The following is a 25,475-nucleotide window of genomic DNA, read 5'->3' on the forward strand; positions in this document are numbered from 1 at the left end:
GTCACACTGCATTACTGAGTACGGTCCTATTGAAGGTGGTCCATCCTTTCCTTCATTGGGTTCAAATCCCCACTCGACTATGGTTTGTGTGGTTTCTCTATTTCAATTAAAATTATTGCCATCATGGTTCCTTGAAAAATATAAGACTAATTTTCTTCTCCCATCTCATTCACTTCCATATTGTGTTCCATATCACTTTGTTGTCAATGAGAATTTACTCAAATCTTCCATCCTTGAGAATAGTTGTTTGTACTTTCTCAATACTTTCATCAATGGTTGCAGGTTTTACCTTTAAAAGAAACATTATCAAGTTTGAATTCATCTGCTCATCTCTTAAATATTAAAAAATTAAGGAATTATAATTATAATAAACCTTACTAACTTTGTATGAGCATCTGATTCACTGTTTCGTAGAAGTTACATATCAAATGACTATCCCTTGTTGATTTTACAAATATATCCAATACCATAATGTACACAATCTGTTAGACACACTACAACCTTTACAGAGGTTTTAGCATATCACCTGCCTGCTTACTTGGGGATTAAATTAACAGATTTTAATTTCACTAACATGTAATAGCTAGCTCTTTTCCATGTTCTTATAGCACAAATGTAATGGGTTATTCTTTTTCAGCCATACCGCACAACGCCATTGGTATTGCCTGGTGCTAAAGTGAAGAAGGACACTCCAGTTGCGACTCAGTCATATTTGCGTCACCATCCCAACCCACACTTCAGGGCTCCACCTGCTCCATCTGCAACGGAAGTGTTGATGAAGCAGAAGGTCAGCATACACTAAGATTGTTCCTTTCTAGCTGAAATTATATGTTAAGTCAACTCCAATGTTAGTGGTGACATATGACTTTAAGAGCATGTGAGTTGATAACCAACATGGATATAGTTACAGAACAGAAATGAGCAAACATAATGCATTGTATTAAAGGAAAGCACTGCAGCATTTATCAACAAGTGAAACGTAAATCATAAGTAAGATAGGACAATAACAAATTTCAAAGCAATGCACATTCCACTGTGCACATTCCACTGCAAAGTGAAAATTCGTTCTGGAAACAGGCCTTTAGTCTATGGCTATACCATTTCTCCACAAAATCCTTTCTTCCAGGAGTGCTAGTCCCATCAGTTACGCAGGAGAACTTCTGGGTGGAGTTTTGGAAAGTGTGAGAAAGCCTGGTGCAAGTAAAGCTGTAAGATTAGGTTGCGAGTTGCACCTGGATAGTTCTGTGCATAGAGCATTTGCCTGTGAAAGGCAACAGTTCTTCATCTAATGTGGTTTTAACCTGCTATAATAAAGTTTCAAGTAATTGTTTGCCACTTACTGTGTTTGTTAACATACTTTTTGTGCAAGCTCTATGCAACTGTGTAGGTATTAGTACACATCCATTGACAGCAAATTATTAGTGAAATACAAATTAATGGAAATCACTTTTTATAATTTGATAAAAAAAATGCTACGATCAAAATGGGCCAATTAGGGCCCTCTCGAAATTTCAACCACTAGTGAAATACCTTCAAAATATTTATGGTAAATTTAACGAACTGTAATTAGTTTACTTAAATCAAAATGCTGTAGAATGACTAATTTCACAGTAGAAAGTTAAATTTAATAACAGTTATACTTGTTACAAATGGTAATCACAGAGTACCTTACAGCAAATCATGTTGTAGTTATGTCAGAATCTGCACACAATGAAGTACAAATACCATATCACAGAATAACCAAATCTTCTCATGTGAGGGCTTAGTGCAAGTTTTTATTGTCCAGGTGGCAGATACTGTCATTCAGAAAGTCGTCGGAGAAGAAGCAGGAGCAGGAAAACAGGTCTGTGTTGGGTGGTTGTGTTTGTTAACAAAACAACTATAAATTCTATTCTTCTAACATGAGCAGAGATGACAGCTCTATGCATGGACATGTAGTTTCTACAAATGAGAAAAGGATTTTGTTGCAACAAGTAGGACATACTATAACTTCCACAGATGCAGGCATAAAAATTGGAAACATTTCTCCTTTCCCTTTTTTCCCACAAATTTACATTCCTAATAAACAAAAACTTTCTAGTTTTATATATTTTGATTTTAAGCTCATTCTGCTGTGCATGTGTGTGTGTGTGTGTGTGTGTGTGTGTGTGTGTGTGTGTGTTTTTGTGTCCACATTTGCTTATTGGGGAGACAGTTCAACATCAAGGTTATTAGCCTCCTAAACTAAAAAAATTGAGACAGATCATTAAAACAGATAAAACTAAAAATGAAAGGCTCTTTATTCCAGTCACTAGAGACTGGAATTAAGTGATTAAAGAATGAAATGAAGGGCCTTTTCAATAATTTCAAGTTTGCTGTCAACCTTCAAGTGTCAACATCAGATTTCTTAAAACTAGAAATGCTTAAAATACAAACTAAGTTAAAAGTGCACTCACTCTCTTGCATTTTCACTTACCCAATTACCCTGGTACTTGTAACTGGCAATCTGTAACTGTCTGTAACAGAGTAACAACCAGAATAATAACTTAGGAAAGAGCCGCTGATTCACAATGGTCTGTTTTCTATGTGTCATATGGCACATTTTCCTTGGTGTTTTATCAGATATTTGCAGTTTTGTCTTTGCAACATGTAGTGGAGACAGCTCAAACAAATACATGTTTCATGCAATAACTAGTGACAATTGTAAAACCTACATGATACAGAATGCCTGTGTTTTACCTAAGCATTGCTGTAGGTCTATATATTTGAACATAAGATGAAAGTTCATGTTTGTCTGAGTTTAATGCTCTTCACACTACTTCCCTTCTCCAACCACCCTCCTTTGCCTCAATCCATTCCTTCGAAAGACCTCCCGAAATGGGAGTGGGCGAGACTGCATATTTTCATCCTGCAATATATTCCTTTACTACATTTCATTAAAATACATTTCCTTTCCTCCATTTATTTTCCACTCTGTTCAATAATTTATTTACAGAAAGCCAGTCAGAAAGAAACTATCATATTGTAACATAGTTATTGTTCTATTTTCTGTGTTCATATCCATGTTAACACAAGAGGGATGAGCTTTCCATTACATAAATGAAACACATGGAGAGCTAAGATGAAAATGGGTAATATTTTAACATATGATTACATGTCAAAACAAGAAAAATAGGTCCCAAGTGGATACCACAACAAACTCTTTCTGATTTAAGATCATTTCTTCTTAGATGGTGTATACCTAATGAACTACCATCCTACAGGATTACAATATGTAGAGAGAATTTATGTTGTAATATACTTGGCATGTGAACAATAGTATAGTCTTAGGAGAGGCTGCACACTTGAAAAATAAAGTTGATTTACTGATATATGAAAAAGTATTGTATTAGTAATTTTCTGTCATGCGTGCAGCATCAAACGATGCAGCTAGAACACCAAGTTTACACATGACTAAGAATCAGTTTGAGTATTTAATTTGTAATATACTGAACAGAGTAAGTGTTCAGTAAAATGAAAGAAGAATGCTTGTGGCACTGATTCTACAATAATGTGAAAGGTAAGAGTTTTGAATGTAACAGCACAATGTTAGATCTTTTCTCTTTCATTTGGGGCATTTTAGATGGCATAGTACTTATTGGCTACCTAGAATATTAATGGCACACTGTCTAATGAACAAATGATTGTCTCAGAAAGCATATGTTGTATGGACAATGTCCATTTCACATTTAGTTCTTGTTTTAATCCATGATACCACATATAAGATAATACTTAATTATAATATAACATCCTGCATTTCCTGACCAGAGTTCAGAGTTGTTTGTGTGTTTATAGAAATAAACAACATTCAAGTTAATCACTGGCTAATGATTAAAATGTTTGTGTGTTGTGCAGTGTGATGTGGTGTGCTCTGCTGTGGTGTGGTGTGAATATAATTTAAAAAAATAAATAAAAAAAAACAGATTGTTTCATGATATTCTGAAATCTGTTGCTTTATCAAAGTATTCTTGATTCAGATTTGACACATTAGTGGTTTGATTAACTAAGACGAGAGGCAGCTACACTGATTTTAAATTCAACAGTTTATGTTATGAAGGTCAAACCTTTCCTGAAACACTGCATATACACAACAACAGTTCAGCAACTCTTAATATTGATGTTTTTTGGTCTTTGATACCAGCAACAGAGTGCTGTTTCTTGAACACTGACTATTTTTCAGGTTGTGCACAAACAGTTCAACTCTCCAATTGGCTTGTATTCTGACCAGAACATAGCTGAGACTATTCAGAAACAAACTGGAGTAACACCGTAAGTATTATGTAAGAGCTATATATAAATCACTCACACTCTATGTACTGATTTTAATTGATATCACTGCAAAGATGTGGTCTTAAACAAAAGAAAAATGAGACATTTCTTATTTCTGACACTGGTTGACAGCTATGATCCCCATGAAAGAAGAAAGAAAAAAACTTCCTGTCATACTTCAGTAGATTATTTTCTGTATCACACAGGAAGTGAGAAAGAAAATTCATGATACCATTGGTACTATATGGTATTTTACCACTAGATAAAATGCATTCATTGTCTGAAACAAGTACTGGAGTGAACACTCTCAACACTGTGTGTTGGTATTAATCTGAAATTTCTAAGGTAAACCTTTTAAAATCTGAATACATTAGATGTTCTCAAGTATTGAAGATGGATCTTCTCCATACGAATCATTATCTCTAAATTGGTGGCAGTGAAATGATCTCAGGACTCTCAGAGGATGGTAAAAATAGAATTTATTGGCAATATTGGCATGCACAGGAATCTAAGAAAGCAGTCAGAATTCAGTGCCAGAAAATTGTTAGTTTTATCCAAAGTGAAGTTCATAATCAATGTATTTCTTCTGAATCAAACATCCAGATGAGCAAAGCTAAAGAGAAAAGAATGTTTCACTGATGGTGCTGTAGAAGAATAAATTCATCGTTGCATCTCTGCATTACATAAAATTTTGTGCTCAGACTTCTTCTAATGAAGAACCAAAATCAGTTCTCTGGAGCAAGGGGCCAGAACAAGTGCCCATTGCCATAAACTTAAGCAGCATGAACTGAGCCATGCTGTGCAGTCAACACCCTGGAATTCTATTAAATGGCATAAACCTTCACCATGATAATGCTTGCACTCACATTTTGGCACCCATGAGGAATATACTTAACAGATATAAATGGGAAACATTCCAACAGCTGCTTTGTTGGTCAGACTTTGTACTGCAGGAGTTTCACATAATAGTCAACATGAAAGACAGACATACATGGATGTTGTTTTGAAGTGGACTAGAATATAAGTAATCAGGTTTCACTGTGATTCTGCTCTTGACCTACAGACTTCAACAAAAAAGCAACTCACCATCCTTGGAGACAGATCTTTTTCATTTGGCTGTTCCTAATACTTCAGCATTTTACTCACAGAAAGAATTAAAACATCACTTCATTTTAATACAGTTAGCCTTCAGAATGTAACTATAAAAAATAATTCATGTTTAGCAAGTAATTTATTGAAATCTCTCTGTAATGTGAGCTAAATTCCTTCCTAAAGAGACATTGTTGTGCAAACAAATTGCCTAGTTGTAGTGGATCTTTATTACAGAACAAAGACCCACCATAACTGGGCACTGATAGATATGGAAGTGTGAGACATAGAAGCTACAGATTTGTTTGCACACAATAGCCATTACAATTGCTTCTGTTGTCCTATCTGGTTTAATAAAAGATGTATTCTGTCTGAAAAAAAAACATTACTTTCTTTATTGATTGTGTGTATGATACAAATTATTGTTGTATAGTTACTGTAAGATTCTAGTGACAGATTTAGTTGTATTAATCATGTTTATGTATAGGTTAAATTTTGATATGAGCTTATGTGTGTCCAGGATAATTTTTTCTGGTCATTCACTGCAGTAGTACTTACTGATATTATTGTGTGTGGAATTATATGTAAAACATCAGTCCAAGTTTGCCCTCTTTTGAGATGCTCATGCAAAAATAATTTCAAATAACAATTTATAAAATCCCATTCATTGTAAACATTGTGTGCTGCAAGTCAAAGTCACGAGTGTTAATGTGTTCCCCGTTTTCATTTACAAAATCTCAGGAAATCCATAGTAAGAGCTCCCACGCTGGATCGGCGAAATCAAGTACCTGTGAGGCAAGTAGGAAATGGAATCATCTTTTCTACTGGCTGCAGATAAATGTCTCTTTTCACAGTCACTGCTTTATTTTTTGCTAGCAGGCCTATTTTTATATATTCTTCACATTTTTTGCCTAGAATACATGCTCAGGTTAATAACAAAACTGCATCTCTTAATATTAATAGCTGATGAATTAAACTGCATCCTCTGTGGGAGATGTCACACAGTTGTCTACACTAATGGCATGGTCGCTTGTCGAAATGTGTTGCTGCCTAGCACAGTACTTAGAATTCTGTGACTGTTCAGCTTTAAACTTTCTTCCAACTTTGCTAACTGGCAAGTTAAGAAACATGCCAGTTACAATGTCAGACATGAATGACAATTCTAAGAACCACTTCAGAAGGTCAGTTATAATCATCTTTGGCTTTCAAGATATAACAATTTCATTTGAAGTCTTGGTAAGTAAGAATGGAAAATGTTAGGATTTAATTCTATCAACAATGAGGTAGTTAGACATGGATTCCTTTGTGACATGGCAGAAAGTATCACAATTTTCTGGAGATGGAAGGAAGAGCTTGGTAGTTTGAATCAGTGTAGTGCTCAGCTTTCTGTATACTGTATTTATTTATTTCTGTCTTCCTTTCATTCTAGTACCAGTAAGTGACATGCTGTCTTTTCTGCAATTGTTTTTCATTCTATGATCAGCTGTTCCTCCTCACTCTCCTTTTACTAACATTTGGTAAGATGGAGGAAACACACTACTATTTTGAGTCATTGTCACTGTACTATGCAAATGAATTAAATTGTCAAAGGAACAGTTTACTTCATGGGTATGAAAGTACAGCAGACAGTTGACTAGTAAACACTTATGTACATTATTCATTGGCTATATACATCTACAGGGAAGATGTCTTCATAACAAAAAGATTCTCAGCAACAAAATGCCATCTGCTATGAGAGCCAATAAAACACATAAAACATACAAGAAACTGTAAACTAACTAAGTTGCTACTATAAAACAAAAGTAATATTTATTACTTTTGATAATGAATGATAATTGAATGTAACTGAGGGTGTAATGAATTTAAAAGGAAGTAATAACAAATTACAACAAATATTTGCCAGACAGAAACAAAATAAAGAGAGAGAGAAAAAGAAAGAGAGAGATGAACACAGACATTAAAAGAAACAAGAGAAGGGTGGAAAGACGGATGGTTTCGGAAATCTGAGTGCATAGTAACAAGATGGCAAGAAATTAAGACAAAATGCATACAGACAAAGACAGAACACTAGCCAGTTGTTGTAGGAGGAGTTAGCCTTCACTTCATAGGGGTGGGTTTCACTCTTTCAATTATACTTGTGAATAATATAGCGAACCACTGCGTTGGGAATGATAAACAATTTTTACAGTGCTGCAATGAATGCTGATATCAATGCGTGATGAGACTAGCATTTTGAAAATCTTCATTCCTTCAAAATTCTATAAATTTTCATTCAGATACAAAACAGCATTCTTATTAATCTGTTATCAATATGATAGTGTCACAAAACCATTTTCTCCTAAAGCAGTGCAATATAATGAATGTTGTGTATGTGATCCATATCATGGCCTTTCATGTTACTTAGCAAGTGAATGATAACATCATCTTTGTAACACTGTCAAGGCCTCTCCAAAGAAATAAGCTAACATTTATACAACATTTGAATTTCACAAGCCACTATGAAATTCTATAGGCTCACACATTTCCACGAGAATACTACATAGAAACAGCAATTTATTATTGCTGCTCATTTCATTAACCATATGAGATGCCACCTATCATTCTGGAATTTGTCTTATGGGCACTGTAGATGACCAAATTTAAATTGCCACATCTCATTCAAATGTGATGTCAGACTCACCAGGTTCAAAATTTCCACTTAACACTAACATCAGAAGCAACTGATGGGATAACACTGTAATGATTTGAAATTTCTCACACTGACTTGTATACGTATTCTACCCAGTCAGTTCACCATGACCATTGTAGAGTAATTCATTCTATTCTCTTGTGCAATTTTATTGTGTGTTACATTTGTGCTACATTTCTTTTCCATAGTAGATAATCTTATACTTTTGATCATGCATCATAATAAGCCCATGCTAGAGAATAAGTTCTGCTTGCTGTTCTGTCACATAACTGTTTATTTGTATTTCACATTTCTCTCTCTCTCTCTCTCTCTCTCTCTCTCTCTCTCTCTCTCTCTCCCTCTCTTTTCACTTTGTGTTGTGTGTGTCATCTGCACTTGTCTTTCTCTCCAACTACTCAGCTTTCTTTGAGTACCACAGAACTTTGCATTGTGTTGTAAATATATTTTCTTGCTCCTCAATGGTATATAAATATTGAAGGAGTAAAGATAACAACTCACCAATAGCTTTTGAAAAAAAAAACACACACACAAAAATGGTTCCAATGGCTCTGAGCCCTATGGGACTTAACATCTGATGTCATCAGTCCCCTAGACCTTAGAACTACTTAAACCTAACTAGCCTAAGGACATCACAACCATCCATGCCCGAGGCAGGATTCGAACTTGCGACCGTAGCAGTCGCGCGGTTCCGGACTGGAGTACTTAGAACCGCTCGGCCAACACACACACACACACACACACACACACACACACACACACACACACACACACACACGAGAGAGAGAGAGGGAGAGAGGGAGAGAGAGAGAGAGAGAGAGAGAGAGAGAGAGGTGGGTGGGTGGGTGGGGGGGGGGGGGCTGGTATTGCTTCCAAAAGAGGATTCATCTTAAAGGTGGCGGAGTGCTCAGTCTGGTTCCTTGCTTTGCAACAATTCAGTGTCTCAGCTATTTGATGGGTTATTACTTTACTCCTTAAATATTTCTGTTGCCTGGTTTTCATATGTTGGTCATTTCCTTTTTGTCTGGCACCATGTCTTCATTCCTATCTCCACTTCATTTTGATTTAATGTTTCTGTCTCTGTATCTACAGTTCGGGTTTTTCCCATTTTGTTCATAGTTTAACATAGATCATTAGGTACTTCAACACTGAGATATATTTTTTCTTGCCAAGTATCTGAGCCCCAAGTAAATTTTCATTGTAGATGTTGCTTTAATATCTGTTGTTAAACTTGTTGTGAACCATTAACTTAGATTGTGTGACACTGCTCATTATCTTAATGGAAACTGTATGTATGTATGTAGCTATAGTTGCCAGAGAGACAAGAGGCACTGTGCCACTTTTGTATTGCGTTTACCTCATGTAATATGACAATGTATTTGTAGGGAGAAGTGAATGCTACTTGCATGTTTCCTAGAAACTTCACTGGGACGAGTAGATTCCCATAACAGTCACTGTCTCTGTGAATGTGTAGAAATTTTCCATGATGTTTTTTGCCAGTTAATTTCACATTTCACTACTTCTAGGTTCCTAGTTACTAATTGTGACTCCCCTGCATACAGTCTTGTGTGAATGAAAATTGTGGAATGATGCTGATGCTTTTAGTTTCAAAATGATTTTGGTGAGAACTTTTAAAATAATTGTTTGGATCATCTGTTAGTCTTTGTATCTTGGTGCATTTCAGATTAATCTAGGATTATAATGCACCAAACAAATAAGCTGCAGCAATTTTCTTTGTATATGCTTATGCCAAAGTCACCTATTAGATAAGAACAAACATATATTTCTTCATTGAAACTGCTCTCTCTAGTTTGATGTTAGTATTCTTATTTAATAATCAAATCAAATCAAATGTAATACAATACAGATTATGGGTATAAGTTATATTTGACCAGAGGAAGACTTTTTCAGAACTTTTTAGAATTGTCTTTCAGTTGATTCAAGTAATAATATTGGACTAAGTTCCAGACATACTACTAAGGAATACTGTTTGTAACAGCACAGTTAATTTTTTAAATAGATCTGATTAAATATGTGCAAGAAATGAGACAAAACTGAAGAAAAAGCATTCATATTCATTCTGTTGTATGCTCAACTCTTGTGACTACATGAATGGTGAGAAGCTAGTGTTTATGTCGTGAATTTAAGTAACAATTGATATCAAAATACAGATCAGAGGTGTGAAATACCATCACATCTTAACCAAATATTATATTACCCTGACACAAAATTTCATAATATTTATTCATGGTCTGAAGCCACTGCAAGTTAAAGTAATTTATCGACTGTTTAAATGACTGTCAAACAATGGAAAATCCAGGATGGAATGTAATAATATTATGAAAAGGAAAGTTGCCACTCACCATATAGCAGAGATGCTGAGTTGCAGATAGGCACAACAACACATTATTTTATTTGTAAACAGAGGAGGTAAATTAGTTGAAGTAATTCGAAAAATTTGCATTATGTGAATATAAAATATAACAAAAGGTTATTTTATTGTTTCAAAAAGGTCCACTTTGCCCTTAGTCACTTTCTATATTCAGTATTTACAATTTCCTTCGAAAGAAATGTGGCAACTAAGAGAAAGAAAAGAAATGATTTTATCAATTATAAACTTCCACAGACAAGGCATACCGAATTAGGAAAATAGTGGCCATATTGTAATTTTCTTATAATCTACACAAGCTTCAAGTCACTCAAACATATTAAACATCACTGCAGAGGAAGTTCAGGAGGAGCACCGTATAAAGTAGGTGCGGGTGTGTGATGGGAAAAGACCTTTCAACAAATAATTTTTTAATGAGGATTTGGACATTCAAAATTATTCATTGGATTACTTTTGTGATTATTCAATGAAATATATAGGTCTCAAACCATAACTAAAAACAACACTAGCATGGTTGACATGTTGAAAACCGATAGTATATACATCTACTTTCTCAGTCCATGTTTGGTACTCAGTAATAACATACATGGATGTCAGGCATGAAACTTCTCTCTCTCTCTCTAAAAAAAAAAAAAAAAAAAAAAAGAATAGTTGTATAATAGAGTAGTATCTTTCACTGTCGCATTTTTAGTCTGCATGTTTCATGGTGCATAGTTTTAACACTGGTAACCATAATAGCAGGTAGCACAATGGCTTATCAATAGCTACTGAAATAAGCCAGGATTTATTTGTGTAATGTCTATTTTAGTAAAAAAAAACTAGCAGTAGCAAAGTACAAAGCTTCGCCTGATTATAATATGAATCTGAGACTTAATTTCAAATATGCTTTTTTATTTGTGTCTTGGGTCAAATGTATTTTTTAAGTTATTCTTGTGTATATGTAAAAAAATGGTAGTATAATCTTGTAATCATTCCACATGAAAGACATTTAGAAAGTAAAGATAGAAGGCTTCAAAACATCACAAGAAGACTGTTGTGTTAAGACAGCTTGTGCCATCTTGCAGTGTTGATGGACTGCTGTATCTCACCAAGAGACCAAAAAGAAGTAGTGGAGTTTTTTCAATCTCATTGTCAAGTTACAGACTGAAACATCATTTTCTGAATGTCTTCCTTACATTGTAGTTATCTTAGATCTGAAATGACTCTGAACTGAAAGAGAAGTGGTTCATCAGATACGTAGCTGAAGGTGTCAAAAGGCTAAGATTGTGGTCAGATGAATGTCACTGTGCATGCGTTGCTTGAATGCATGTGTTTCTGCTTTATGTCTATGCGCTGCTCTGTGTGCCCTCCACAGTGAAAGCTTGCCTTTTTGATGTCAAAATAATTGTCTTTGCTTGGTACCGTCACAGGATGATGCTTACTATGCAAAAAATGAAGTTTTTCTGTAATTGATTCCCATGCAGAATTTAAGTGGAAACTGCCATCTCAATTCATAAGACAGTCACAATTCCACTGATTCATCGATGACTGAGTCCCAAAAGTTAGACATATGGGCCATGATTTTAGTTTCATTATACTTCATCAGATGACCATCCTGCAATTTGCATGTCATTTTCTCTATATAAGATTTGCCACACTCACAAGTAGGTGTTTACAGGATTTCATGTGAATGCAACAAATCTTATATAGGGCAAAGGATGCACACATTGCAGGATAACATTACAGAACATCACAAGCAGGTGTTTACAGGATTTCACATGAATGCGGCAGATCTTGTACAGGGTAAACGATGTGTACAGTGCAGATCTCATTGTAGAACATTAGTAGCATACTTGCCTTCTCCCAGCAAATAAGTCCACTGTCACTGAACACTGTAGTTCCACTGGTCATTTGATGAAATATAATGAAACAAAAATTGTGGCCCATATGTCAAAATTTTGGAGCACAATCATCAATGGAACAGTTGAACTATGATTGTCTGATTCCCTTATGAATCAAGGTGGTGGTTTCTAATTAAATTCTGGCATGGGACCCGATTATAGAAAAACTCCATGCTCTGCATAATCGTCATCATCCTGAAATCTTACCACGCAAAGACATTCATTTTGATATCTAAGAGGCGAGCCTTCATGGAAGGCACACAGAGCCACTCACAGACTTACAGCAGAAGTGCATGCACTCTGGCAATGCATGCACAATGCCAACTAGGACACCACATATGTGCCGGCAGGATCTTAAATATGGAAGCTTAGTGTACTGCTCATCAGTAGTTATCTGAAGATGGGCAGAATGTGCCAAAATGTCATACCAGCAAGTTACAGACATCTGGCAGTTCTCTTGAAATTTTATAGAACTCATCTGTTGTAGATAGACACTGTTCTACTATAATCTTGAAGAATATTTTGTGTGTGATGAGCAGATGGTTTCCCATTAGCATTTAAAAAATCAGAATATTTTGATAGTATTAGGACCCATATATTGGTGCTCTACCATGTGAGAAAAAGTACTGAATGCTTTACACTGCCTGTGCTTTGATCAAATAAAAACTGGTAAAAACATAAAATTTGCTATGTTACTTCAAAAATGTATTACAACTTCATCTTCTATATGAGTGAGTCTCCTTCACTTTCCCCCACTTTCCTATGCAATAGTCATAAGTATCTAAGTTATTTCTTCGTGAGATTCAAGTGTATTTATTGAATGCATAAAGTGTAAAACTGGATCTGTAATTTTAGAAGTGCTGGCCATTAATTACATTGACAATATAATCATTTCTGTATAGAACTGCTACTGCATCTCTAATCATAGTATTTTTATTGACCTTTCTTTCCTGAAACAAAAAATACAAATACAACAACAACAACAACAACAACAAAACACACTTGCCCGGCCTCCTTGGCAACAATAAAACTTTCAACATAACAACAACTCTAACATCCTCGAACATGATAAATTAACACTGTGTGGCCACCTACGGATACATCTTTTTTTTTACATAATATTGAGTAATGCACCAATAATACTTAACTTCAATCACTTTGATTAAACTGCAAAATTTTTTGCACTGACTCTCTTTAAATTGCATAATATTTTAAACTATGTCACCTCCAATTTTGCAATAAACTACATGTATTTGTACACAAATCTTGCAAATAATGCTTAAACCATTTTCTTATCTCCTTTCTTTTTTTAATATTATACACATACTATCCATTAATGACATATCACACCTTACCCAACTCATATCAAACAACACAAAAAATTCTTGTACAATAATTAACACACATGATAATGAGTTTCCCTCATAAATGAACAACACCATAAAATATAACACAACACATGCAGCATGAAGAAGACAGTCAAATATGACCCATCACAGTCCGAGACATTCAAGGCGCTGCAAGAAGAGGAACTGGGAGGACATTTGCAAGAAGTGACAGTACCTGTGACGCCCAAGGTCTTCAACCCCACAAACAGGCCCAATGCAGTTCCTGAAAAGCCAGCATGGGTGAAGGTGGGTACCACAAGCAAATTTCTAGAGTACAGTACTTGCTAAGACAGTTCAATAGTTTTAGAAATGTGGCTGAATGTTTTAATACAAGAACAAGTGCAGAACATACAAACACTAAGAGCTAATGGTCCATAAATGAAACATTTTGAGTACTTTTTCTGACAACAAAGATTTACTTGTATTATAAAGCTCTAAGAAAACATTTGCTGTGCCAATTTAAATAAAAGTCCTTTAAACAATAAATATGTCACCAGCTACAAACAAAATCTGAGTTGGAACTGTGAACAATCATCCTTTTTTGTAGGCACAATGTTGTAGCCCCTGCAAATTGATGTGCTGCCTGTTGATGTGTACCTCACATTATCTCCCGAATTTTTCATCAATAATGATTTAACAATGTTACTGATGTTTTGGCATTGTGAATGGGTTGCATTTTTTAAACATGTAGCTTCCACAAGTGATAGCAGGATTAAATTGAGATTACGGACAGAGAGTGTACGTAGCGACGGTGGAATTATACATTGGCACCATTTCCAACAGGTTACCTGCAATGGAAGTTCACTGCAATGGGGCAAATCAGAATGTTAAACAGCTTCTGTTGCAAAAAGCCATCTGGAAACTATACCAGTATCACTCAGAGTAAGCCCCTAAGGCAATGTCGCTATGGTTAAATATAATCTCTGACTGTAAGCTCAATTCTAGTCAACTATTATTAATGAAGATTCCATCTTAGCCACTGCAGGAAGTTAAATAACAGTCAGTTGGAGATCCTGAGAACAACACCAGTAGGCAGCATACAAGGAAGTGATCATGAAATCACTAAACAATTTCAATAACAGTTAACACCAACTGTACAAATTGCAATTTAGTGAAGTTATTTCATATCATCTTAGGTCATTGAAGATGATTATCATCTCCAAATACAATGTGTTTTCATGACTTACAAAGCTAGAGAAATTATTACCAAAAACAAGCAACACTGTGGCAACATTAGGAATTTCATGTGGAAGAGTGCATCATATCATCAGAGTGTGTGAGCTAATAATTATGAAAGGCTATTAGTTGCTGTGTGATCTTTTGTTTCTCTCCTGCTAAAGACAGGGTTTTCATATAGAAAAACAAGAGAGGGAGAGAGAGACTTTTAAGGCTAGACCTGCCATTGAGATTTTTACCTGCATACTTGACCCCAAGGTTGTTCAACAGTGTTCACCATTTAATTTTAAACACAAATATATATTTATCATAACCTTTCAGAAAACAAGAATTTAATCAAACAATTAATCAATTAAAAGAAGGTGATTTTAAGCACCAGTTAATCCAGTTGTTTTACTAATTTCAAGACTATGTAGTGTCACTGTAATTAATAATATCAAAATTGAGGTCCATACGTTAGCTGGGGCTCAGAATATAACAGTACATTAAATTTTTTTCTTAAAAAAAAAGAAAAACAAATCAAATTCATTTACCAGGGAGAACCAGCCCCCTAAGAACAACTAGCTGAATAATAAATTGCACCCTTTAAGAAAATTAGCTGGATCAAAATTACAAGGATTATTTATGGCTATCAATAATTTTACAATAAGCTAATTAAGCTTCAATAGCTTACAGTTTACCACAGTTCCAGCAGTGAGCCCATGAGTAAATAATAGGTCATATTGACCCAGTGATGAAACCACATTTCAAACTTAGCAGTCCACATGGGCAATACTACAACACACCACGATTTCCATCAATTTTCAGTACAAATAAATGCATGAATTTAAAACAAATTACTCACTTGCAAACTAAAACAATGTCACATTACACATAGCTGGAGCCAAAGCAGGTGAAGGCTGTCATTTAAAATACAATCTCAAGCCAGCTCTCAGCCATGCTGGCAATATAAAACCAGGAGGAAGCAGTTACAATGCTTGGATCCAGAGTTCATAATACCTTTACTTCCAGAAGACCAGTTTCGTTCTCCACAAATATATCTACAATGGACGAACGGAAAGCACCAAAAATCAGTTCTGCCCATTGGCCTATGTGCAACCAAAATATGGCACAACCACCAGGTCAGTGACCACTGTAAAAATGCTGCCAGCCCCCATAGGCTGTGGCGCTACTACTGGTGCACAAAACACCCAATAGTACACACTTTCTTGTAAAAGGTTTTGCCGAGTTCAGTGCACCAGCTTCAGTGTCATGGTACACCAATGAGTATAAATGTACTATTAACACAAAATGCAGCATTCAGTTCACTGGCAGTACAGTACAGTAATTAGGCAGAGACACTCTATGTAGACTACAAGGACAGTACTTTGAACACTGATGTGTCGACACATTCAAGTGGCTCTGTGAAAAAAGACTAACTGCCAAGTGCAGACTGAAAGTAGAGATCTGATGTTCAACATAAACAGCAACAGGTTGCAGCACTGCTGCAAAGTTTCCTTGTAGGTACGGCCCTTGGCCACATCGTGGTTGACCACACCAGCTGCCTGCTATGCCTCTTATAGAGCCTGTGGTGGTGCCAACCTTGAGCCTCACAATGCAAGTTATCGATGACACAACATTCCTCTCCCACAAACTTACATACTGTCATCATGTACTACTGAGGCAAGGAATGACAGCAGGGGTAAGGTCTGGATACAGATATTGCTTGAGGGAACAGATTCTTTGACAAAGGTCAATGGCTGGTCCCTTTCTGCAGCCCAGTATCCACCTTGAAAGTGGCCAGGAACACCAGCCAAAAATACAGCCACAGGGTGCACATCTACATCCAAAGATGTGGATACTATTGAAGGGCCATCCAAGATGGTAGCTGGACCCTCTGAGGCAGCTGGACATGGACCCTTGCTGGACATCACCTCGGGCTGTCGACTGGTGGCAGTGGTGGAGGCAGCTGCTCCACACTGATTTCCACGAGTGCATCAACCAAAAGTGTCAACCATGCTGAGTGAGGAGATCAAGAAGATTGCTACAGCTGCTGACCCCTGTGAAGCACTGGAACTGCAGACAAAGAAATTGCAGTACTCGACAATGATGCAGCCCTTTCAGGCCCTGGACAGTATACAAAGATCTGCCTAACACATCAGTAGTAACACTTTTTTCTCCACTACTGATCCTTACTGAACACCCAGAAAAACAGGTTTCTGTGGTTGAAACTTTTTGAGGCATGGTGGAACATAGGGCTTCTGTGGTAGATGAAGAAAATGTAGAAGTATGCATTCAGGATCTCCACTGGTAACTTGTTTCACCAGTGATCGCTATCTCATAGCAAGGAGCGATAGGACAGGAGAAACTTCTTGAAGGCCTGATATTGTGTGTGAGAGGAGCACAGCTTGTCAACTTATGTCTTAAAAGTGCTCCAGAACATTCAGATTCTCCACTGGACTGGAGACGAGATGGTGCTGTCGTGATGTGCTAGATGTCATTGCACGATACTCCAAAAGAGTTCAACAAAATCAATATGGAGACATTGCCATGGTCCCATTGTTGTGACCAATTAAAAAAATATTGCAGCTGAATGGACTGATGCTCCACACATGCTACACAGAGGGTGGTCATCTGTTTTAAGTGTCCATACCCAATCACATATAGTGGCGCTGAGCTAATTGCTTGGCACACACTGCTTCCCAGTGATCCTGGTGGAGCAATTGCAGCCACTATAGGGACTCACAGACTATTACTTGTGCATCATCATTTTTGTGTGGAGGAGGAGAATGCCCACATGCACAGAAATAGTAAGCCCGTGCAGAAGATGATGACGCAACAGGGGGGTGGTGTATTTCCTTTAGACTGAAGGCCATCCATTGCAGACACGCTGCAGAATCACACAAAGAGCTGGGCCAGATGCAGTTTTACATGCAGTTCGTCAGTAGCTGACAGGAAACCGATGAAGTTTATTGAAATCCTGAGACCCTATGTGAAAACAAGAATCCCCGGATGAATCAAATGTGGAACTGATACTCACTGGTAACTAAGACAACAAACTCAGCATTGAAATGCTGAGCTGTGGGCTTGTACAGAAGCTCTTATTGGTAATTGGAAAACAGCAGAGCATACTATTGCAACTTTAGTGCTGTACATGGCAGAAGGGACGAAACAGAGCTGTAAGCGGCCTGTGGCCTATAATAAGACAAAAGTATCACCCATACAAGTACAGATGAAATTTGCTAATTCCATAAATAATGACAAGTGCCTCTTTTTCCATCTAATTACAGTTGCATTAGGTTTTGTTCAAAGATTTTAAAACAAAGGCAATGGGCATATCAATAGAACCTATCCTGTGAAAGAACATCACTCCAATCTTGTAGGACAATGTATCCACTGCAGAACAACTGGCTTATTTGGGTTGAAATGAATAAGACAGAGATCACTGCAAACCGTATCCTTGAGATGCTAAGAAGATTGCCAACATTCCTTGAACCACACAAATGGAACACCTTTCCAATGTCGCTGACTCAACAGAGCAGCAGTCTGTGCTGCATTAGGGATATATTTGATAAAATATGTGAGTTTTGCCCATCATCACCTGCAGCTCCTTAACGTTACAAGATGCTGGCAAATCTTTGATTGGCAAAAAATTTAACTGTGCTGTCTGAATACACTGGGCACTAATGACATGACCAAACATTCAATTTCCGTGTAAAAAAAATGAACACTTTGTCTTGTTATACTTGAGCCCACTTCTGAAAGCACTTTGAATGGACACTCTAAGTTGTATAAATGTCCAACTGGTTTGTGACCAGAAACCACAATATCACCCAGGTAGTTAGAAGACAAATGGACTGTTGCTGTTAAGTGTTCCAAAAACCACTTCAAAATGGTGGGAGCTAATGCACTGCCGAATGTTAGGCATTGACATTGGAATATCCCCAAGTGTGTATTGTTTTGATTGCTCATATGCGGCACCTGCAAATATGCTTGTTGTAAGTCTATTTTTGAAAAGAAATGGCCCTGTCTCAATTTTGCCATGAGTTCATAGGGCTGAGGCAGGGGTAATGAGTCTACCAATGTCACAGAATTAACTGTAGTTTTGAAATTGATCCAAAGCTGTAATCTGCCTGAAGGCTTTTTTAGAACAACCAGGGAGGATGCCCACTGATTTGCAGAAACAGGTTGAATGATCACAAATGTATGTTGAACAGGACCAGCAATATGGAAGCTTGACTGAGCATTTTCCTTAAGTTTTATATGAGCCTCAAAATCCTAAGCTTCCCCTAGCCCTTCTTGAAATAATACACTATATCTATTGCACAGTTCATTGACACTGTCTTGAGGCACTTGCAGCATTCACTTGCAAGACGTTATCTTCAAGAGCAAGATCAAACAAATCAAAATAATCAAGACAAAAAGATACGGGCTGTCCCAGGAGCACAGTACATGAAGAGATACAGTTCTGTTTACATTGCAGAACATAGCCAGCACACTGCAAATGCCTGACACACGAATATGATTTCAATTATATGCTGACAGTGGGGCATGAGGCTGCTGTAACCATGGGCTTCCTAACAATTCATAAATATTTTTATTCAGTAATGTAACAGAAGCACCTATATCTAACTGCATTTTCACTGTAGGCTGAGGCACTCATAAATGTACACATAGTTTGTTCAACTGTCGATGAATCAGTACTGAACACTTTTGTTTGATGGAGGTCCAGCCATGATGGTGTCATGTGTACAGGCTCAGTGGAAACAGCATTAACTTCCATTGAAGAAAGCTGTGAACAGGAATCTGACTGTTAGTTACTATTTAAATCAGTCTTGATCACAAATTTATTTATTCTGGTAACCGGTTTCAATCACACTTGTGGTCATCTTCAGACCAAAATACTGTATGAGCAGGAGCCTCCTTCTGGTGGTAAATCACTGCAGTGATTTACCAGTGGTGTGGTCAAAACTGGTTACCAGAATAAATAAATTTGTGGTCAAGACTGATTTTAATAGTAACTATTAGTAATAACATTGGTCACTGTCTGCTCCCACAATGTATTCAAAAGTAAGGAATCTGACTGTCGCCTGGCACAACACTGTTGTAAATGCACAGTGTGAATGTGGCCCACTTGGCACAAGAAAATGGATACTGTTGATGGTCATGCACACTGAAGCACTGTGGGGATGACTTCTTAGCATTAGACTGAAAAGTAGTGTGCACACAGCATGACTTACTATTGTTTTTTACATGATTGATGAGTGGACGGATTGCATTGTGCACTTTTTAACTACCGGAGTGGCCAGAGCTTGTGAGTCAGTTTCTATCACATCTAAAATGTCCTGTGAATATATAACGGAGAGTCAGATTCCAGAGAAGGATTAGGTAACCTAAAAATTGTGGTGCATGTGTATGCATCAGATATATTTTGTGTAAAAGCATCATGGAGCATAGCGTCACCATATGACAGTCTGTGAGAAAACTTGAATTTAAAATGTCTGATAACACCCCATAATTTGGCTACCCACTTTTCATTTGTTTGTTTGGTCACATTGCTTTTTTAACGGAAAGAACTTGTAACTGGCAGCTGCAACTTGCATCTGAGATTCAATTTGAGCATCTAGTCACTCCCTTAATGACTCTTTAATCTACACTCCTGGAAATTGAAATAAGAACACCGTGAATTCATTGTCCCAGGAAGGGGAAACTTTATTGACACATTCCTGGGGTCAGATACATCACATGATCACACTGACAGAACCACAGGCACATAGACACAGGCAACAGAGCATGCACAATGTCGGCACTAGTACAGTGTATATCCACCTTTCACAGCAATGCAGGCTGCTATTCTCCCATGGAGACGATCGTAGAGATGCTGGATGTAGTCCTGTGGAACGGCTTGCCATGCCATTTCCACCTGGCGCCTCAGTTGGACCAGCGTTCGTGCTGGACGTGCAGACCGCGTGAGACGACGCTTCATCCAGTCCCAAACATGCTCAATGGGGGACAGATCCGGAGATCTTGCTGGCCAGGGTAGTTGACTTACACCTTCTAGAGCACGTTGGGTGGCACGGGATACATGCGGACGTGCATTGTCCTGTTGGAACAGCAAGTTCCCTTGCCGGTCTAGGAATGGTAGAATGATGGGTTCGATGACGGTTTGGATGTACCGTGCACTATTCAGTGTCCCCTCGACGATCACCAGTGGTGTACGGCCAGTGTAGGAGATCGCTCCCCACACCATGATGCCGGGTGTTGGCCCTGTGTGCCTCGGTCGTATGCAGTCCTGATTGTGGCGCTCACCTGCACGGCGCCAAACACGCATACGACCATCATTGGCACCAAGGCAGAAGCGACTCTCATCGCTGAAGACGACACGTCTCCATTCGTCCCTCCATTCACGCCTGTCGCGACACCACTGGAGGCGGGCTGCACGATGTTGGGGCGTGAGCGGAAGACGGCCTAACGGTGTGCGGGACCGTAGCCCAGCTTCATGGAGACGGTTGCGAATGGTCCTCGCCGATACCCCAGGAGCAACAGTGTCCCTAATTTGCTGGGAAGTGGCGGTGCGGTCCCCTACGGCACTGCGTAGGATCCTACGGTCTTGGCGTGCATCCGTGCGTCGCTGCGGTCCGGTCCCAGGTCGACGGGCACGTGCACCTTCCGCCGACCACTGGCGACAACATCGATGTACTGTGGAGACCTCACGCCCCACGTGTTGAGCAATTCGGCGGTACGTCCACCCGGCCTCCCGCATGCCCACTATATGCCCTCGCTCAAAGTCCGTCAACTGCACATACGGTTCACGTCCACGCTGTCGCGGCATGCTACCAGTGTTAAAGACTGCGATGGAGCTCCGTATGCCACGGCAAACTGGCTGACACTGACGGCGGCGGTGCACAAATGCTGCGCAGCTAGCGCCATTCGACGGCCAACACCGCGGTTCCTGGTGTGTCCGCTGTGCCGTGCGTGTGATCATTGCTTGTACAGCCCTCTCGCAGTGTCCGGAGCAAGTATGGTGGGTCTGACACACCGGTGTCAATGTGTTCTTCTTTCCATTTCCAGGAGTGTATGTCCTCCAGACTAGTGTGCAGAAATAATATAAGACACAAATGAAATACTTTGGCACCCTCATTAGCAATAAAATGAGCATCATATTGCAAATCTTGTTGTAGAATTCAGAGAAGTGCATGGTATTTTTTATGGCTGACAAATTCTTGAAACTTGGGTGCAGAAGTAGCTTGTTGTGGCACGACTGTCAAAGATAGTATCTGTGTTAGTTGCATGATGCTCTGCAGTAATAGTTGAATCTGGTGCCCCCGTAAGTGAACAGCTTGTGTCAGAAAAAGTTCCAGGGATGGAACAGACATGTTTATTCAAAAAGAGAATACAGACACAGTAACCCAAATGTCATCAAATGTTAGCAGAAGAACAGGGAACCATAGGGTCTGAAGCAACTCATCACCATTGTTGTGTCAGATCTAAAGGATAGGAACATTCAGTCCTAAAGCAATAAATAGTGGTGACACAATTCTAAGCATACTATTAATGAAGACAAACACTTCACTTGTATAGCAGATTTGACCTATGCTTGGGTCAGTACAGCAATAAGTGTACATCCACTATTAACATACAACTCAGTGTCCAGTTCACTGGCAGTACAATACAGTAATTAGGTACAGAAACTCTACATAGACTACATGAACAGCACTGTATCCATTGATACTTGACACACTCCAGAAACTCCATGGTAAAAGACTGGCATCTGAACACAGACTGAGCATAGAGCTCTGAGGCCAGACATAAATAGCAGCCGGTTATGGTAGCATTGCAAACTTGCTTCATAGATGTGGCTCTGTCACACTGTGGTTGATTGCACTGGTAACAGTGTCTGTGGTGATGAGTACATGGAGCCTCGCGATGTGAGATATCGATGACACCAACACATACATTTCATTTTAGTGTGTGTGGAGAGAGAGAGAGAGAGAGAGAGAGGGAGAGAGAGAGAGAGAGGGGGGGGGAGAGAGAGGGGGGGGGGGGAAAGTGAGAGTATGAGGGGGGTGGGGAAATCACAACTTCAACAGAGGAGTTGTGGCATAGAAAATGATAGTGTGCTGTGTAAAGTGAGAGGAGAGGGAAAATAAGGGTGACAGTAAGCGAGTGGGAAGAAGAATCCTGGAGATTTGGGCCAGGGGACCAGAGAAAATGCAGGAGGGATGATGCTCATCTACATCTATCACTGGAGCTGGTGATGGGGAGGATACAAGTGGCACAGGTACTATAGTAGCTGTTGTCACTGTCTATGTTGTGTTATCAGGATGACAGTTTTTATGGAAAATGTGGAATTTTCAGGGAATTACATTTTATATGGAAAAATCGAGGAAATCCTAGGGAATTTCAAAAAATCTCAGAAATTCTACGTTTTTAACCCAGCACTGTAGCTTAATTTTATTGCTCTTTATAAGTTGTGTTAATTAAATGAATATTATTCTACACTCCTGGAAATTGAAATAAGAACACCGTGAATTCATTGTCCCAGGAAGGGGAAACTTTATTGACACATTCCTGGGGTCAGATACATCACATGATCACACTGACAGAACCACAGGCACATAGACACAGGCAACAGAGCATGCACAATGTCGGCACTAGTACAGTGTATATCCACCTTTCGCAGCAATGCAGGCTGCTATTCTCCCATGGAGACGATCGTAGAGATGCTGGATGTAGTCCTGTGGAACGGCTTGCCATGCCATTTCCACCTGGCGCCTCAGTTGGACCAGCGTTCGTGCTGGACGTGCAGACCGCGTGAGACGACGCTTCATCCAGTCCCAAACATGCTCAATGGGGGACAGATCCGGAGATCTTGCTGGCCAGGGTAGTTGACTTACACCTTCTAGAGCACGTTGGGTGGCACGGGATACATGCGGACGTGCATTGTCCTGTTGGAACAGCAAGTTCCCTTGCCGGTCTAGGAATGGTAGAACGATGGGTTCGATGACGGTTTGGATGTACCGTGCACTATTCAGTGTCCCCTCGACGATCACCAGTGGTGTACGGCCAGTGTAGGAGATCGCTCCCCACACCATGATGCCAGGTGTTGGCCCTGTGTGCCTCGGTCGTATGCAGTCCTGATTGTGGCGCTCACCTGCACGGCGCCAAACACGCATACGACCATCATTGGCACCAAGGCAGAAGCGACTCTCATCGCTGAAGACGACACGTCTCCATTCGTCCCTCCATTCACGCCTGTCGCGACACCACTGGAGGCGGGCTGCACGATGTTGGGGCGTGAGCGGAAGACGGCCTAACGGTGTGCGGGACCGTGGCCCAGCTTCATGGAGACGGTTGCGAATGGTCCTCGCCGATACCCCAGGAGCAACAGTGTCCCTAATTTGCTGGGAAGTGGCAGTGCGGTCCCCTACGGCACTGCGTAGGATCCTACGGTCTTGGCGTGCATCCGTGCGTCGCTGCGGTCCGGTCCCAGGTCGACGGGCACGTGCACCTTCCGCCGACCACTGGCGACAACATCGATGTACTGTGGAGACCTCACGCCCCACGTGTTGAGCAATTCGGCGGTACGTCCACCCGGCCTCCCGCATGCCCACTATACGCCCTCGCTCAAAGTCCGTCAACTGCACATACGGTTCACGTCCAAGCTGTCGCGGCATGCTACCAGTGTTAAAGACTGCGATGGAGCTCCGTATGCCATGGCAAACTGGCTGACACTGCCGGCGGCGGTGCACAAATGCTGCGCAGCTAGCGCCATTCGACGGCCAACACCGCGGTTCCTGGTGTGTCCGCTGTGCCGTGCGTGTGATCATTGCTTGTACAGCCCTCTCGCAGTGTCCGGAGCAAGTATGGTGGGTCTGACACACCGGTGTCAATGTGTTCTTTTTTCCATTTCCAGGAGTGTATATAAATTTTTGATGTTTAAAAATGCACTTAAACTACTGCTTATTGGCCAGTATATCTTAGCCACGAGGGAAGTAAATGGCAAAAATAGTTATTGTAATCTGAGGTACTTCCCAACCTCTAACATATTGGGATCTTCTTATGACATCATCAACCTGGAATTCTCAGAGAACTCTGAAATAGTTTGAGTAGCCACACAGGTATGCACTGAATTCAAGAACTGGGTGTTTGAATTTGTGGCTATCAACATTTTAGTGGTGGTCATTCAAACACCCCTAGACAGTTGTTTAGTTGTGAACCCAAACAGTCAGTGGCAGACTACTTCCAGTATATCCATCTCACATCTACGTAATGATTTATCATCTCCAAGTGACATTTAGATATTTTTGTTTGGGTTCCCAAGCACATCTGTGGTTTATGAGTGCTATTCATACTCTGTACCATATTGTTTTTCACCATAATATTCCATATGATAAGAAGTAATAACTGATGGTCATTGCCATAACTCCCTGTTGATTAACTTAGTATTCCTAATATTTGCTCCAACCTCATCATCTGCGGTGACACAATGCATAAGATATTTTTGTTCTCAATTCTAAGTGTATGGGATACAAATAAATAACATGAAAAATCTTCTATTAGATAAGAGTAGTTTGTCCAGGATGGAATAACAACAATGA

General features: G+C 39.3%; 1 protein-coding gene across 4 annotated transcripts in view; it reads left to right on the top strand.

Annotated features, from left to right (window-relative positions):
- LOC126101567 (PDZ and LIM domain protein 3) overlaps positions 1 to 25,475 on the top strand; it is a 384,428-nt gene that overhangs the window by 328,722 nt on the left and 30,231 nt on the right. Inside the window, exons 4-8 of one of the 4 annotated variants that reach the window (XM_049912213.1) lie at positions 638 to 787; positions 1,787 to 1,843; positions 4,199 to 4,287; positions 6,118 to 6,171; positions 13,797 to 13,965. In XM_049912213.1, the coding sequence (XP_049768170.1) occupies positions 638 to 787; positions 1,787 to 1,843; positions 4,199 to 4,287; positions 6,118 to 6,171; positions 13,797 to 13,965 (519 nt within the window). Of the gene's footprint in view, positions 1 to 637; positions 788 to 1,786; positions 1,844 to 4,198; positions 4,288 to 6,117; positions 6,172 to 13,259; positions 13,966 to 25,475 lie in introns of those variants that run through there. The other 3 variants (XM_049912214.1, XM_049912215.1, XM_049912216.1) reach the window with 3 other exon arrangements.

This window comes from Schistocerca cancellata, chromosome 9, assembly GCF_023864275.1.
Source record: "Schistocerca cancellata isolate TAMUIC-IGC-003103 chromosome 9, iqSchCanc2.1, whole genome shotgun sequence".
NCBI lineage: Eukaryota > Metazoa > Arthropoda > Insecta > Orthoptera > Acrididae > Schistocerca > Schistocerca cancellata.